General features: G+C 62.1%; 1 protein-coding gene across 1 annotated transcript in view; it reads left to right on the top strand.

Annotated features, from left to right (window-relative positions):
- Positions 1-16564, top strand: part of LOC144992020 (uncharacterized) — a 34036-nt gene extending 17472 nt beyond the window's left edge. The window contains exons 3-4 of the mRNA XM_078946533.1: positions 14066-14647; positions 15665-16564. Of these exons, the coding sequence (XP_078802659.1) occupies positions 14066-14647; positions 15665-16501 (1419 nt within the window). The 3' untranslated portion in view covers positions 16502-16564. The remainder of the gene's footprint in view (positions 1-14065; positions 14648-15664) is intronic.
- Positions 16565-16976: the final 412 nt, after the last annotated feature.

Here is a 16976-nt window from a genome sequence, read left to right as displayed (position 1 = left end):
CAGAGCAGGTCGCTACTCGTTCCGTCCCGTCTGCAGTGCCTGGATGGCGAGCGGTCGAATCGACGTACTGGTTCCCTGGTTCCACCTCGTTTTCCCAGCAATCTGGGTCGCTCTGAACAGACATGCTCTCCAGGTCGCGCGTCGCGCAACTGAGGATAGAACCCCAGTCGTCGTCGCTCTCGCTCAGAGACAGGAGGCAGCCGTGCCAGGGGTCTGAGGCTCGAGCGTCGAGGCTCGCTGGAGGAGCCGCGACGGGCCGCTCGTCGCCGCGATCTAAGGCGCCTCTCATACTGCTGCGAATCCCGTGGGCAATGTCGCCCAGGTAGGCGTAAGGCGGGTCGTCCGGAGACGACTCCGCGTTGCCTAGGCGGGCAGCGAACCACGAGTCGCGTGCCTCGATCGCACTCTTCACCGTACAGGGAACGACGTTTAGGGCCATGAAGAAAGGCAGCTGAGCCGTGAGCTCTGGCACGTACAGCTGTGCCGCGCGCAGCACGGTTCGAGCATCGAGCAATCCCTCAAACACGATCAGCATGGCTCTCACGATGCTGCGGTCGTTGTACCCGCGGACAGAGTAGCGGCAAGACGGGTCTGGGCCGACGTCGTCCTCTCCCCAGTCTCCTGTCGTGGCGCGTCGGTCGATCTTCAGTTCCATGGCCGCACGCAAGTGCCTGTCTGCGTCCGTTCCTCCCGGGTTGCGAGCCAGAACCTCGAGAGCGCTGGGACGAGAGTGCAGAGCGTTACCGTACACCAGCACGTACCACGCCGCAAAGTACAACAGACCCGCCACGGTGACTCTCACCGCGGACCGGCCGTCCGCCTCTACTCCTCGCCGACCCCGCTCTACTCCTCCAAGGTGACGAGGCGCAGAGAGTCTCAACCCGCTGGCCGCGAACGATAGCGCCAGGGTGGAATTCACAAGCGCGTCGGGTAAGCTTTCCCCTTCGGCCGCGAAGCACGGCAAAACGCCTCTCGCCAAAGCCTCTTGCATCGCCTCCTTTTCGCTCTCACTCGTCAACCCTGCGCGCGTCAAGAGGTCCAGGGGGTCCTCGAAATAACGTTCGTAATGCTCGCGCTCCACAGCGACCCACCCTCCGGAGGCGGTGGGCAGAGGCGAGTCTGGTCGCACGAGGTCCTTCACCCGTCGCCATCCTCGCGCCAACGTTTCTAGCGCGTAAGCGGGACTCGGAGACGCGGGCAGAGCCAGGGCCTTGAACAGCTTGTGGCAGGACCTTGTGGGGTTGACAAACACAGGCCAGAACAAGCTGGCGTCAGCCCTGAGAGAGCTGGGTCGAGGCACTTTTAGGCTCAGACGGTCGAGAGCGCACGGCGACACTTTGGGAAAGTGAAGCGCTATGGCGGCCGCTATCGCTTCGGGATCCTGAGCCCGGGCCTCGGTGTGACTGGGGATCTCCGCCAGGGCGACCGGGGTCCCGGAACCCGAGCGACGGAATGTCCTCGGCGCAGGGAGCTCGTACAGCACTTCTCCGGCGGGGGGGACCCGCATGTCCCGCTCCTCGAGGCGATCCCTCGGGTCGAGCCCAGGAGAGACAAAGCCAGTGTTCAGCGCTGCCGTCTCAAACAGTCTGGGGTCCGGCGACACGCTCGTCGTCAGGATGCCTTCTCCCCGGGCGTCCTGATCGTCGAGGAGCATGGGGAGATGATCGTTTGCGTACAGCACCACGATCTTTTCCAAATCCAGCGAGCCGTTTCGCTCGTAGGTTTGAAACGCGACGCAGTGCGCGGCCACCGAAAAAGCCCAAGCGTACATCGCAGCAGCCCCTCCGTGCTGGCGCGTCTCGCAGGCCGGCAAATCCTCTTCTCCTTCCCCGTTCCCTCCTTCTTCTCCTCGTCTGGGGATTTCTCCTTCTCCTCCACCCCCATCTTCTGATTCTGCAAAGTTTTCCGATACGCAGCAGGCGCCCGAAAGGTCCGTCGCAGGAAACGCGGCTTGCTTCTCGAGCGGAAGGAGGGAATGAACGACCCAGCACAGTTGAATCACGGCCTCGTTGCGGACCAGCCAGTCGCGTTCCCGAGAAGCCTCGACCGCAGCGCACTCCATGAGAAATGCGCAATGGGTAAAAATCACCCGACGGCACTCGGAGCACGACAGCTCCAGCATGGAGCTTTCGCAGCGCCGCACCGCCTGCACAGCGGACCAAGGGGTGTATCCGCAGAGCCTCATCTCCCTCACAATGGCCCGAGCCACGACGCCAAGGTCCTTCGCCTCCCCCGGCTTGCAACAAGGACAAGTCGGGTGGCCCACGAACCTCATCTCACTGTCTGGCGAGCGCGGGACCTCGCGAGCGTCGTAGAACTCCTGAGCCCAGCCCGGTTTCAGTTCGTTGCAGGTGCCACAGTTCCGTTTGCGCATAACGAGCCAGTCAGATCTCAAGATCTTGTGAAGAACCGGCGCGAAAGCCACATCGACGAAAAAGGGCCCGAACATCTCGATCCCGACGGTTGCGTGTTCGCCCCGCCTGAGCCACTTGCTGGCAAGGTGCAGCAGGCCATCGTCATTTTTCTGCTCGAGCACAAATCGTTTCAGGTCGGGCAGGTGAGAGCAGACGTGAGATGCGCTTCGCAACCGGCCGAGTGCCGCCGCACACTGGTCCACCTCTGACAGCCAGGTTCCGTATTCCGCCGCGTCTCTCAGGTGGACGCTGCCACGGATCGAGGCGAGGCAGTTCCGCACCGTGTAGTAATGCGCGGTCTCGTCCCCGTCCTCCGGGTTGATGCCGCGACCGTACCTTGTCTCGTGCGACAGCACGTAGGGGACCATTCGGCCGGACGAAGCCTCCTCGAAGGTGACCGGCCTGACCGAAATGGATGCCGAGACCCCATCAGATTCCTGGTGCACTGGCTTGTACACCAGGGCCCTGCGCAGGGAGCGCGCGGAGGAGCAATGCGGACAGGGGTCATTCCGGCCGTCAGGTTCAGCGTCGACACCGCCGACCGTCAAGTAATCGCAGTCGACGTCCATGGTAAGGGGGGTGGTCGAGTTGGGCCCGCTGCCGGCCGCGTTAAGTATCTTACCGTGTCCCGTCCCACCCCCATAGGCACACCTTCAGAACGCGAAGAAGGAGCCGGCGGCCTCAAGCCGGCGCCTCGATGCTTGGGCCTCCGTGAGCTCACCGCGTGCCTTGCTCAGGCTGAGCTCCAGAGAGCCTTCGTTCCTCACGACCTTTCTCAACTGAGAGATCAGTAGGGATCTCTCGTAAAGCAGGCTCTTGACGGAGATGTCGCCGATTCCGATTAGGCTCTCGAGAACCGCCAGGTCGCTCCTGATGTCAAAGTAGGCGTCGTTCAAGTGAAAATCCCAGCTCCACATGCCGGAGCCTGCCTCGTCGAGAAGATCGCGCACGTCTTCCACGTGCCCTACGAGGACCCTGTCCCGACCTTCTGAGCTTCGAGGTCTGGCTCGGGAAAGTTCGACGTCCAGCATCCTGAGCGTCCGGGCGCAATCGTCCCCGACGCGCCTGGGCACCAGCAAAGACGCCTTGACAAGCAAGCGACCCACGTACGCTCTTGCCTCGCTCCACGGCTCGCCGTGGCTCACCCCGGGTCTGTCCCGCACGATTTCCACAAATTCCAGCGGCGTAACATCCCTGGAAATCTTTGCGCACATCCCCCTCCACACCTCCATGTATCTCACGTACAGGTCGGTGTAGCGCTCCAGGATCATCCGCAGCGCCTCGCCGTCCGTGTAGCAGGAGTTCAGCGCTTCGCACACGGTCGCCGCCGCCGACGCAGACTCTCGACAGGACTCTCCCTGCCCGGACTCCCCACGCGTGCGATCGTGAGTCCTCCTCGCGGAAAGGCGGACCATTTCTCGGACCAGGTTGTTACGGCCCAGAGCAGCTTGAACCATGAAGTGCAGGCGTTCGTCGCCCGTGTCGACCCTCAGCTCGGGATACCTCTCCAGCACGGTTCTAAAGCCCAACATGAGCTCGGACACCGTTTTCGTGTAGCAGCCCAAGGTCCGTCTGTAGCTCTCGGCAGCGGACTTGCAGTGGGCGTCGTAGGCTTCGCACTTGAGGCACCGGGCAGGCCCTTGTGGTGGATCTCCCGGACCGAGGCCTCCGTCGCTCAGAGAGTCTTCGCGCCGGCGTCTTTCCCGTCTCACGGGTACCCAGGAAATGCTGTACTCGCGTTTGTCCGCGGGTTCGCCCTCAGGTTCGCCTTCGCTGCCTTGAGAGTGCACAGACATGCTCTCTTCGCTTTCGCTGCGCCTCAGGTTCACTAAGGACCTCTCGGATGGAGAGTCCAGATCGAGCGACTCGCCTTCTGTGTACATTTCTACGTCGTCTTGTGGGAACCTTCCGGCTCTGCGCTCGCCGCGCTCCCCTCCGCTCGTCTCACGCTCCCTGCGTTCCACGCTCTCCCTCCGAGCCCTTTCCTCATACCTCCGAAACGCAGACTCCACAGCCTGGACCAGCGTTGCCTGCTGCGATCCGCTGGCATGTCCGGCGGCCCGGCTCCACGCGGAGCAGAAAGTCGCGGTCATGTCCATGGGGTAGAAGCCTTCGGGAGCAGCTCCCTCGAAGCCCGTTTGCCTCCGAAACGTTTGGGAGGGGGCCGTTCGGGGCCAATCGTCCGCATGTGTGATAAGTACATCTGCTACATCTACGCGTGCCTCTGCGCCGGCAAAGCGGAACTCTCGGACGACGAGCTGGCCTACCTGTTCGGGACACGGGGTCGAAACCTGCGAGCCCGCCTTCATCCGCAGTGGCTCGAAGGCTACCGTTTGAGGTGCCGCCACGCATACGAGCAGGAACGTCGGCGGCGCCTGCGCCAGAGCCCCCTGAGCTCCTCGTCGACGCTTTATGCGACGCGGCTGGGTGACGGTGCGCTGATCACCGCCGACGAGGATGGAAGACTGCTGAGCATCCAGCGATTCGCGGAGCCCCGTCCTCCCAGGAGGCTGCGGCCCGCAGACAGCGCATTCGCCGTGTTCAGGGAGACCCTGTCTGTGTTCTCGGACGTGGCCTTCAGGGCGCTCGCAGGCGGTGGGGCCGAGCCCGCTTTGGTGATCTCGAAGCGCTCAGAGATCGAATCGGGCGGCTCTTCCCACTGGTGGCCAGAAACGAGCGTGGGCTACGAGGTCGAGGAGAGGGACGTGAGCGGAGCCGAGGTCGTCCCGGGTATCATCTACGCTTCAGATGGCCTGTCGCTCTACCAGGTGGTGTCTTCTTGGAAGGCTCGCGTTTGCCTCGTCTTCTCGCCCGACTGCCGCGAGGAGGTTGTCCGCACGCTCTGCGCCCTTGCCTTGGGCGACTGCGGGCTGGGGACGCGGTTCGCCCTGCGGTGCGTGCTACCCGGAGAAGGCGACCGCGCGTTCGACCTGAGGGAACTGGAGCCTAAAGATCCTTGGTTCCCGGGGCCCGCGCTAGGCCCCGGCGCCAGCGGGAGGCAGGGATTTCTACGGGAACTGGACGGAACGGCGGAAAGTCGCCACGGCGCATTCTCCGGCCTTGCGGCTCTGAGGGAGGTGATCTCCACGCCACTGGCGTTCTCGGTGCTCGCCGAGAACGACCACGTCGCCGTGCTGAGGCACCTTCTCAGGGATGCTCTGGTGATCGTGCCCAAGTCGAGTCCGAACGCCAGAAGGGGCACGGGCCGCCAGGACACTGCAGGTGTGAGCAGAGGCGGGAAGACGACAGCACGGGAAACCCGGGAGGCCGAAAGCAAAAGCGAGAGCAGATTGAGGACGAGGACAGCTGCGGAAGGCCCGAGCGGACGGCTCACCGAATGGTTTCCCAGCGGGCACTCTGTGCTGGAGATCGAGACAGGCGCGCCAGGGGCGCCCCGCCTGCTGATATCCTCGCCGAAGGTCGTCCGAGGGAACTCTAGATCACCGTCTGCAAGCAGGACGCCCACGTTGCGTGTCTACAGGACCCCTCGGTACAGCGGTGTCATGCCGCAGGGCTTCAGGTCAGAGGCGTACCTCTTCGATCGGGCCGTGTGTCTGATCCCCGGGGGCATGGACGTGATCGCTCCTCCTCAGCTCGACGGCGCGAGCTGCGCGGCAGTGCTGTACGCGCTGGAAGTCTTCGCGAGGCTGGCGGGCCCAGACGTACCGACGAGCCTATGGTTCTCGGGGCCCTTGGAGTGGACAGAGGCGCGGGCACTGGTCCTTTCTTACCTGCGCATGGAAAACGCGGGCTTCGAACGAGGTTCCAGGGAAAGCAGCATTCGCTTCGAGGCGAGCGACTGCTCCATTCTGTCGAAGCTCAGGCAGATCGTGTCAGAGCACGTACCTGGCACCTGTCCTCGCCTAGCGAGTCTTGGGCCGTCCGAGTCGCCCGAGCGCCCGATGCACGAGGATTTGGAGGGGGACCTGGCTCTGCTGCGGGGCACCCCGAGCAGGGCGCCGCTCTCGGACGCCAGGGGCATCAAAGAGGCAGGTCCGCCGGCCCGCGTGGATTCTCCGTCGATCTGCGAGAGGACCACGGGCCACATCGTCCTTTTCGGGAGGGGGCTCGGGCCGAGCTCTCGTTTCAAGTGGGTCACGATAGGCATACGCACGCTGGGGCCCGCCGACTTGAACATACTGAGGGTCTGCGGGGTGTTTCACTCGAGACGCGGCCGTCACAGGGCCCTCCTGAAGATTCCCGACACGCAGGGCGTGCGCCCGGGCTCCCGCGCATCAGGTGGCGCCCGTTGCACGAGGCTCACCGAGGACTTGCGCGAGATCGCCGCCTCCTCGACTATCCCGCCGCCCGACTGCTACTTTCAGCTGAATTACGCCCCGGAGACAGGGAGGGAACGTATCTGGAGCCGCTCCGGCCACGAACTGGAGCGCTTCCCGCTCACAGCAGACGCCGCGTCCAGCCTGGAACGGGCCGTGCGCAGCGATCAGGCCAGGGGTTACGAGGAGCGCAGGCTGTCGCGCATTTTCAGATCTTCCCGCCGGACGGCCGGGCGTTGCGAGCTGGAGCTGGCCGTAGACGAGCCTTTCGCTCGAGGCCCGTGTGGAGGAGAGCCCCCACACACGCGTTCGTGGCTCAGGTCGCCGGCGGCGGACCGACAGTGCCACAGCGCCATCGGGGACGGAGAGTTCTTCCCCACGGTCGAGGTGGCGAGGACCGAGAAGGAGTCGAGCGGGAGCGTCTCGGAGGACGCCCTCTCCCATCCCCTGCGTGAATACAACCTGAACCTGGCGGCGAACGCGCGCCCTAAGCGCTTCGCGCTGGACAGGGCCGACAGGTGCCCCGGAGAGTGCGGCTCTGCGTACGAAGCCTGCCTGGATGAGGCTGTGATGCTGGGCCACTGCGCGAGAGTCCTGGCGACGAGGGGGGCAGAGAAGGACTTTGACGTGAGCGCCTGCCTGACTCGCTTCTACAGAGCCGTGCACCCTTGCGTGCCAGAGATGAGCCGGGGTGACGTGATGCTCGACTACGAGTTCGTCCTGCACGGACGGGGCCTTCTGCCCCCGGCGCACGCTCTCCTGGGCCACCTGGCCGAGAGCTGCAGACTGACCTGCCACCCGGCCTGCAAGCTGTTCACGCTGAGCAGGCACAGGGGTGCGTCTGCCTGGACCAGGGGAACGGACGCAGAGGTCCGCCACTCGCGCAGCCTCAGGGTCAACACAATCGGAGCCTTCCTCTGCTCCCAGGACCACAGGCTGGCTCCGCTCCTGGCCAGGTGCTGCGAGCCCAGACCCCTGAGCGCTTCCGAGCTCTGCCCCGGGAGCGAGCTGCTGCCTCGGGGGGATGAGGAAGACCTCCTCCTGAGGGCGTACTCTGAGACGCTGGGACCCGCGCTGGTGTTCGAGAGGGTCGAGACCTTCCCGGGCAGAGTTTCAACGAGCCTGGGGGACTGGAGCTTTCTTAGGCTGGCGAGCGAAGGGGCCTCGAGACCCGAGTCGACGGCGTCCGCCAGACGCCCCGGCATGTCCGTGATAGACGGGCACACGGTGGCGTTCGCTTCTGAGTCTCCCCTGTTCTACCTGAGGGGCAAAGGCCCATTGGTTCAGAGGCTGGAGTCCGTGGCCGTGGTCGCGGAGAACTGTTCGCTGTTCCGGACCGACGCGCTGACGAACGAAGACCCCGCGTGGCCTGCTCCCGAGCCGCTCGAGGCCAGGGCACGCATCAAGTGCCTGGACAAAGCGTCCGCCATCGACAAGATGTTCATGCGTCGGGGGCGCAGGGATCCGTTGGAGGGCTACGCCACGGGCGAGAGCTCCTGGGAAAGACTGAAGGACGCTCTGTGGACTTTTGCCAAAGTCCCGGCCGAGACCTCGCGCCCGAGCGACTGGGAGCGAGACTACCCGGTGTCCCGGAGCTCCAGGTCCGCGGGCCCGGAGGGCGCAGGGGTCGAGATCGTCAGATGGCTCTGCGGGGCTCCGCCGGAGGAGTTCACGCACCACGGCCGCCCCGGCGAGGGCCTCGGGCGTGTGGAGATGGCAGACGGGCACGCCAGGGCCCTGAACCCAATAGAGTGGAGAGGGTTCGACGTGCTGCGATCGCGCGTTTTGACGTGCCCCTCGGAAAGAAGGTGGACCAGAGGCCTCTGCGTCGTCACGAATAGAGGCACCAGTCGGTTTCAGCGCGAATCTCGCATGCCCATCTCCAGCCTGATCGAAATAGCGGAGCCCGGAAGGTGGTACGCGAAGCCGGTTCCCGAGGACGACGGCCGCGAGCCGGAGGCCGACGGCGAAGAGGAGCTCGAGAGCTGGAGCTTTCGGGCCGAGGTGAGCTCGGCCGGAGAGTTCGCCGACTCGCTCGCGAGAGCCATGCTCTCGGGGAACACTCACGCAGAGCTGGAGATCAGATGCTCGAGACGCGGTCTGTACGGTTACCTGCAGCGCGCGGTGGCTTGGTTCGCGGGAGCCACGGGCCCCTTCAGGAGTCGCGCCGTAACTGTGTACACCCCGGAGGCAGACTCGCAGACTTTCGCCTGTCGCTGGACCCACGCGCTGCCGAGGGACTTGGACGTGCTGAGGAGCAGAAGGACGGGGTACCTGGTGTCACGTCCGGACGGCCCGCGGGAGGACGATGCTATCGCGCTTCTGGTCGAAAGGTCCAAAGGGGTCATACCGGTGAGACACTCTGGCAACTTGGTGCTGCATTCCGAGCCCAGGACCCTAAGGGCCGCAGCGATACGGGGCGATCCCGGCCTGCACGTGCTCGTCAGCGCACCCGAGGACGCCGAACCATCGGAGGAGCAGCAGGAGACTCTGCGAATGCGCAACAAAGATTCGCTCATGGCCTTCTGCGAAATGAACGGAGTGCCTGGGGGGATACGAGGCCCCGAGACCTGGAAGGACCCCTCGCCGTGGTCAAAGAGACAGCCAGGATCGTTTTGCTCAAAGGTGGCCGAGCTGAAGTTCAGGTGGGAGTCGGGAACCGAAGCGCCACTTGAAGCGCCAGCTCGAGGACCTTGCGAATGGCTTCCCCGTCTACGTTCGAGCCCTCCGAGATGGCAGAGGAGCCCAGACGGTCGACTCGTGCTCAAGCGAGACAGGTTTTGGCATTCGGTGGACACAAAGGCGTCGCTCGTCGAGATGAGGCGCCGAGCTGCCTCCCTGACGCTCAATGCAGAGGCGGGAAATGCACAGGTGCAGACCGAGAGAGCTGAAAACGATGAAGACGAACGGGTAGAAGAGGAGGAGGATGAAGAAGAAGAAGAAGAAGACCAAGATCTAGAAGGGGTAGCTGTGGATGAAGGAGAAGAAGGAGACCCTGCGGTACCAACGCCCGCGCCCCTGAGAGTAAAGTGCGACTTTCGAGAGAGAGGCCTTTCGAGTATCCTCACGTTGAACTCTCGACTGGAAATCGAATTGGTTCCAGACGTCCCTGCCGTGGAGGGCCACGTTTTTTTAGCACCCGCTCCCAACCCGGCCTGGAAAAGGCATTTCGATCTGACGGAAAGAGGCAAGCTCATACGCTATTACAGACCCTGTTCGTTTTCACCCCTGACGTATCACGTTCACACCGTTTTGACGTTCGGCTGCGGCCTCAGGCCAGTGTTTGAGCACGGATCGGCAGACCCGGCGGGGGATAAGATCTTGGACCTGGTCCTTTGCGCTCTGGCGCTGGGCAACGTGCTATCGACGGACGCGCCCCCGGGACGGTTCGGTGTCACGCTGGTGGTGCGCGGAGGCAGAGGGGAGATGCTGAAGCGCGCCCGAGAGCTCTCCCGTTGCGTGATCGTGACGAAGGCAGGGGCCTACGAGTTCGAAGAACTGCCCGAGAGATTGGACCGCGAGTTGGCCGCATCGCCGTCCTCGTCGAGCTACGGGGCGCGACCCGTCTACGGCGAACCCAGGCGGTTCCTCTCAGAGAGCGGAGCGGCCACGTTCGCTCAACTAACAACCCTCTGGCCTCAGGCGGGGCTCAGGTCAGACGTGAAGCACCCGTCGTGTTCGGGGGACCCGCGATGGATAGGACTCATGGTTTGTCTGGCCGAGTGGCAAGGTCACCGTCTCGTCGCGAACGCGCTGGTTCCGGGCGCCCTGGAAGCCCTGATGGCTCCAGAGATGAAGCGAGAGCCGTGACAGCTCGGAGGTCCGTGGCCGAGCTGTACGACAGAGCCTGTGCGGCGCGCCTGCTGGGCCACGCGGACGCAACGCTGCTAGAATTCGCGAGGACTTTCTCCGAGCCCCGCACGGCCGCCTCGACCCCAGCGGACCCGGGCGGAGAGCGAGTGAACGAGTTCACCCTGTGGCTCGCGGTGCGAGGCATAGAAGAAGGAGAAGCCATCGCCAGGCGGCCGGGCCAACCCCTCACGTTCTCCGAAGCCCTGGAGGTGTACGCGAGGCTGAGCAGGGAGTTCGGCACAATCTCGACCGAAGAGTCGTTGCTCGCGCTGGACTCTCTCAGGGACTTTTTCGCGTTGGTGCTGCGCTACCCAATGATTCCGAGGCTGGTCGCAGACACCAAGGAGTGCCCTGAGTGCTATTTCGAAACCGACATTACCCTGGACACTTGGGAAGAAACCAGGAGAATGTTTTCCTGCTGCCACTTCACGCTGAGGCACGAGGGCGCGGAGCCCCCCGTCGACCCGGACTCTGCCGCGTCGGCCGCGCTGGACTTGGGCAACAGCGAAGGCTTCGGGGAGGTGGCCGGGGCCAGGCCGAGCGGAGGCGCGTTTCCCGGGACGGAGCGGCCCGCGGAAGGTACGGGTGGTGGCCCGAGGTCCGTGAGGTTCCTCGAGCAGCTGGAGTCGATCAAGCGGCGGGACGAGATGGACAAACAGATAGCCCTAGGGAAAGAAGTGGTTCATCAGCTCCGATCGTACGTGCGCACGCTGGAGGAGCTGGAAGCCCCGAGGTACCTGAGCACCCATCCCGTGCGCTGGCTGCACCGCTTTTACGGTTCGCTGAACAGGAGCCGAGAAAGGGCCAGGCTCCTGGCGACGCGTTGCCCCGACCCGGCGAGGGAGGACTATCGCACGCGAGCGGGCCTCGAGGTGGAGCAGCTCAAGCTGTCTTTGGCCTCCGTTGCCTCAACGGGTACCAATGACAAACTGCTCTCATACGTGTGCATGGCCTCGCTGGACCCTGTCCGCAGATACACGGACAGGTACAACGGGACGGCCGAGAGGATCGTTCTGTTCAAGCACCTGGTGGCGTCGGGGCTGTCGGTGGAGACCTCGTGGAGCCTGGTGAGGAGCGTGTCTCGGGTAGCGAAGGTTCCGCTGATCGGAGCGACTTTGAGCGAGGGAGTGGACAGACAGCTAAAACACACGACAAGACCCACGCCCTATAACAGAAAGATCGCTTCTCTGGTCTGGCTGTTCGCTCACATCACATCGTACTGCACACTGCGCAAGCTTCCTCATGGATACGTGCTCATGGGAGACTCGCCCGAGGAACTGTCTCGGGACGGGATCTACGTGTTTGATGACGACCACGTTGGATTCAGGCTGTCTGCGAGAGGACAAAGAGGATCGGACTCGGCCCAACCCGTGGCCTCAGCCCACGTGCCCTTCGAGCGCATCGCGGAACTGCTTGCGATGCGAGATCGCGTTTGTGAGATTTTTCGCCGATAGGCTGGCGAGGGCCAACCCAGAAAGCTCGTACGACGCTTTGGTGCGATTCGGACACGCGCCGTTGACCGCCCTGGTCAACCTCCAGTGGAAGAGGGAGGCGCTGCAGAAGCTCAAATCGGATCGTGCTCTGCGATTCTTAGAGCTGCCTCTGGAGAGCGCGGCCCTACGGGAGCAGGACGCGTCCGGCCACGTGGAGACGAGAGAGGCGAAACGCGCGAGGCGCAAAGGGGTGGAATGGAAGAGACCTCTGTGCTCCAAGCGAAAGAAAGGGAGGAAACTGAAAGAGAAGAGATATGGGGATGTCTAAGGCCCTCCTGTGTCTTTGTGCTGCTGTGGAACGTGTGCGAGTTGCTGGTTCTATGTTTGTTGTTTTGTTTTGTTTTTTGTTTCGTTGTCTTTCGTTTCATCGTTTCTTTGTATCATTGGGGTGACATGGTTGGGAAAATAAAGCCGATACACCAAACCTGAATTTGAACAAGCGCTGTTTTGTTTTTTTTCCGTTCTTTTCTTAAGGGGGGATGAAGGGGTAGAAAAGATGGCAAGGCATGCAAACCAACACATCAGACACATTTTCGTTGGAGATTTTATTGAAGGTAGCGTAGGTACAACACAGCAGAGAAACAACAGCCACGAGGTACAATGTTCAGCGTGAGATGCGAAGACATCGGACGAAAGGTAGCATGTCGTCATCCCACGCGGATTTGTCTGGATCGCTGCGACGAGGGCGACTCGTCGCTCACGCGGATTCTCTTCTCCTCGACCCTGCCTCTGTGGACCTCGTAAAAGCCCGCCGGAGAGGGCATCCCCCTTTTGCCTCGGGAGCGGCATCGGAGCGCGTTTCCATTTTCTCCGAGCGAGGCTCGGACTGGCTCGCGGCCCTTACTGTGGCCGGGAGGCATTTCAGCTCGCTGCTCTGACCCGATAGAGAAACGTAGTCGTCCAAGGCGGCCCTCACGACCAGTGGCAGGAGTCTACCCGGGTCGGCGTCGGCGAGCGCTCTCTGAAACTGAGGCCGTTTCACGTGCAGGTGGACGTTGGTAGAGAGCATGGACCACTGGTTGTGCCTGGCGAGGGTCTTGTCGAAAAACATGAGCACCAGGGTCCTGTTGTCGAACATTTCGCTCAGCACGGCGAGTTTTAAGTAAGGGAAGAAGCAAAGAGAGGCCATGATCACCAGAGTGTAAAAGCCGTCTCTCCTCGAGTGCTTGTCGCTTTGCTTGTTCACCATTTTCTTCACGAAGCGCTTGATCCTAGCTTCGGGTGAGCAGAAAAGGGTGGACACGGCGGCTGCGCTTTTGAGAGCGGCGTCCCTCACGGTTCCCAGATCTCCTAGGTCCGCTCGGACCCGCTCGCCGACGGTCCGGAACTCGATACAGCCCGCGAGCCTGAACACTCGAGAGGTCCATCGGCAGCGCTGCGACGGGACTTGACCCTCTCCGCGCTCAACGGTCCGGTACTCGTCTGCAAATTCCCGCGTGAGGATGGTGGAGAAAAGTGCAATCATGGCCGGCAGGCAGGATTTCAGCACCCGCGCCGATACGCCGCACTGGTCTTCGACCCACGGACCTCCGCGAGGTCCGCCCGTCCGCGGGTCAACTTCCAATGCTCCGTAGCCCACCGTCGCCTCCGTCCCAGAGTACCAGGGCCCCCTGAAGTCAGGGTCCTCCCTGCGAAATGCGGCTAGCCCCACCACGGGGCAGGAAAATTCCCCCGACGCCGAGGCGTAAGAAACTCGGGCGGCCATAGCCCGCACGAGGGCGCAGTCGAATCCCGAGCACGAGTGCTTGCTGAGGTGCGCTGAGCATACGTAACAGCCCGGGATGTATCGGTCGTCAAAAGCGCATTCCTCCTCCACGCAGTGGCTCACCCACTGCGGATCGTCTATTAATTCTGAAGGCCAGCGGTCCATCGGCGCTTCCCTTAGCGTCTCTCGATTCTCCTCCTCTCGCTTCGTATTTCCCTTAGCGTCTCTCGATTCTCCTCCTCTCCCTTCGTATTTCCTTTCTCTGTGTTCTTCTCCTTTCCCTTTTCTTTGTTCCTTATCAATTTTTATTGCCTCTCTTCACAGGCGAGCAGGGGACAGAGCGCCGACCTCATCCTGGTGGACGAAGTAGGCTTCGTGAATTCCAAGGTGCTTCTGGCCGTCCTGCCCAACATCGCGTTCAGAGGACGGAAACAGGTTCACATCACCAGCCACGTCAACAACACGCCTTGGCTGAACAAGGTCGCGGACATCCGCGACGACCGGGGAGGCCCCGCTTACCACGTGGTGTCTCAGAGTTTCAAATGCGCATACCACGAAAGGGATCCGGGGCTCACCTGCTGCTGCCTCGGCGTCTACTGCCCGCAACACATTTCGGTGGACGGGCAGCTCAAGGAGCTCATGAACATGGTCTCACCCAAGGGTTTCGAGAGCGAGGTCACAGGCAGCAGCAGCACTTCGTCCGAGGACATCAAGACCGACACCACAGTCCCGTTCGAGGCTTCCGTCATCAACAGGTTCCTGTCCAACAACTGTTGGGCCCTGGAAGACGTGGCCCGATCGATCGTGACCAAGGCTTACTTGTGTCTGGACCCAACCTTCGGGGGAGGTTCCAGGTCCTGCGCCGGAGTGTGTTGCGCCGTGGAGATCGCTGGAGGCAAGCTAGTGGTAGGTCTCCCGCCCACGATCGGCGCCTTCCTCCTCTGTCCCCCCTAAACCGGACACCAGAAGATCTCTAAAAACGTACCCGTAATCGGGAGCCGGCCCGGGAAGAGCTCGCTCCTGGGGCCCGGGCTTCACGTCCATCAGGGTGCAGATGTACGCGCTCACGCGGTTCTCGTCCTGCACGCTGAGGGAGGTCTCCGCGTCTGGCACGGAGCACGAGATGAGCTCCAGGGCCTGTTCCCAGACCCCGCACTCGCAACTCCCCACGCTATGCCCCGACAGCTCCATCAGCCAGCCCGTAATTGCGAGCGCCACCACCGTGTGCAGAGAGGCCACGTTCCGGGAGCTGGCCTTTACCAGGGCCAGGTACTTTAGGGGCCCGCCGCGCACAGACTCTGCAGAGGCGAAGGCAGAGAGAACCATCTCCTCGTGCCCACGCCACTCATGCTGGCTCATGCAATCGTGCACAAAACGTCTCGGCACGCTGTTTCCGAGGGCAAGGGTCACTGCCTCCGAAAGCTCCACGGGGACGCGCGGGGCCGAAGCCAGAGCTTCTCGTCCCGAGTGCTCGTTCCTCGAACTCAGCACGTAATGAGAGACGAGCGAGTCTGTCACCAGTATCCTCGCGGGCGAGAACGACACCACCTGACTGTACGCCGTCCTCAGTTGCCCGATGTCCATCTCGACGAACAGGTCCATGTTGCGGCGGAACGAAGCGAGGGCTACCATGAACTCGTACCGGGAGAGTAGCAGCTCCCACGGCATGCTCATCAGGCTCAAGAGTTGTCTTCGAGCCCTGCGGCACGCGGGGCAGAAAGACATGTTGACAAAGCGTAACCTTAGTCTTACTCGAAGGGTGATATTGCAACAAGTGATGATGATGATGATAATGATGATGATGATGATGATGATGATTAAGAAGCTGAATGTGATCGTGTTGAGCGCCCAGCGGTTTCCTATGTGCAATTCGTTTCTCGCCACAAAGTACCTAAACCCGCTTTCTCCCCCGTCTCTTTGCAGATCATGTCACTGGACGAGCTGGAGATACGTGACCTAGATCAAGTCACCAGGGTGTACGCGGCCCTATTGAGCGCTCACGTCAGGCTGCTCAAAGTCCTTTTGCCCTCAGCGCACTGGAAAGAGGTGCCGGTGGTTGTGGTGTTTGAGCAAAACACCTACGTGAATGCGCTGGCCGACCTGAAGGAGCTGCTCGAACACGCTCTGGCACGCGCTGGCTTCAGGGTGCTCTTTTACAGCAAGTGGTCCCAGGTCAACTCCAGGTACATGCTGGGGAAACACGTCAGTGCCAAGACCAAACTGGCCATGGTGCTCAGCACCGTGTCCGCCATAGAGAGGGACGATCTGGGCTACTGTGAGTGCGTCATGTCCCTCGGCTGGGCCGTGCTGGCCGAGGCTGTGGGGAAGGGCAGAGCCGTGGAAGCCACCCTGGGCGTCTCTCGGGGCGCCGGCTCCAGCACGAGAACCGGCTCCTCCATGACCGTGCACATGTACAGGAGGTCGAGGAGCGGTATCAATTTGGCCACGGACGCGACCGCTCGAGCTCTGGAGATCCGAGACACCATCTCCCTACCCGACAGCAGGTTGGCCGACAGGTTGCACGCAGAGCACGGGAAGCGGCTCTTGGGCAAACTGAGGGAGGAAATGGCTGCCGTCTCGATCAAGGAGTCAGCCAAGGGCGGCGGGGGGACCGTGGTCACCGGAGGCAAAAAGTCCAAGGGGGGCGAATACACCAGGGACGACGTGCTCTCCGCGTTTCTGCTCCTTTGCCACACAAGAGACGAGATTCACGGGGGAGAGAGCTCCGTGAGAATATGCGGAGAGGTTCATTGTACGTGAAATGCAGCTGTGTTTTGTTTTGTTTCACCTCAATAAAATGAAAAGGGAAAAGGCTCAAACGCTTGCTGTTGCCGGTGGTCACGTTTCTTTATTTCATTTTATGTCCCCCATTTCAAACTCCCGGCGTTAGGGTTTCGAACCCATGCTCCCCCTAAACCTTTCACTGCACGAGCGTCGGGAGCTCTCGACAAACCCAAGCACACTGGTTATCAGATAGCAGAACCTTTATTGAGTCTCATAAGATAAAGATGGTAGCGAAAATGTGAACAGACACACACACAGCAAGCAGAACTTCAATCGTCGTCTTCAAACACGACGCCTTTAGGCTCAGAGAAGAGGGGGAAGGAACCCGGATCGAACCAGTATCCTTCTTCGTCGATGGCCAGGCCCAGTCCTCGCATGTGGTCTACAACGTCTGGGTGGTGCCACCGGAGTGCTGGGTCGTAGCGATCATAATTTTCTATGCTGCTGTCTT

Source organism: Oryzias latipes, chromosome 4, assembly GCF_053564925.1.
Source record: "Oryzias latipes strain Hd-rR chromosome 4, Olatipes_Hd-rR_3.1".
NCBI classification, from domain to species: domain Eukaryota; kingdom Metazoa; phylum Chordata; class Actinopteri; order Beloniformes; family Adrianichthyidae; genus Oryzias; species Oryzias latipes.
This window is presented reverse-complemented; position numbering and strand designations above follow the sequence as displayed.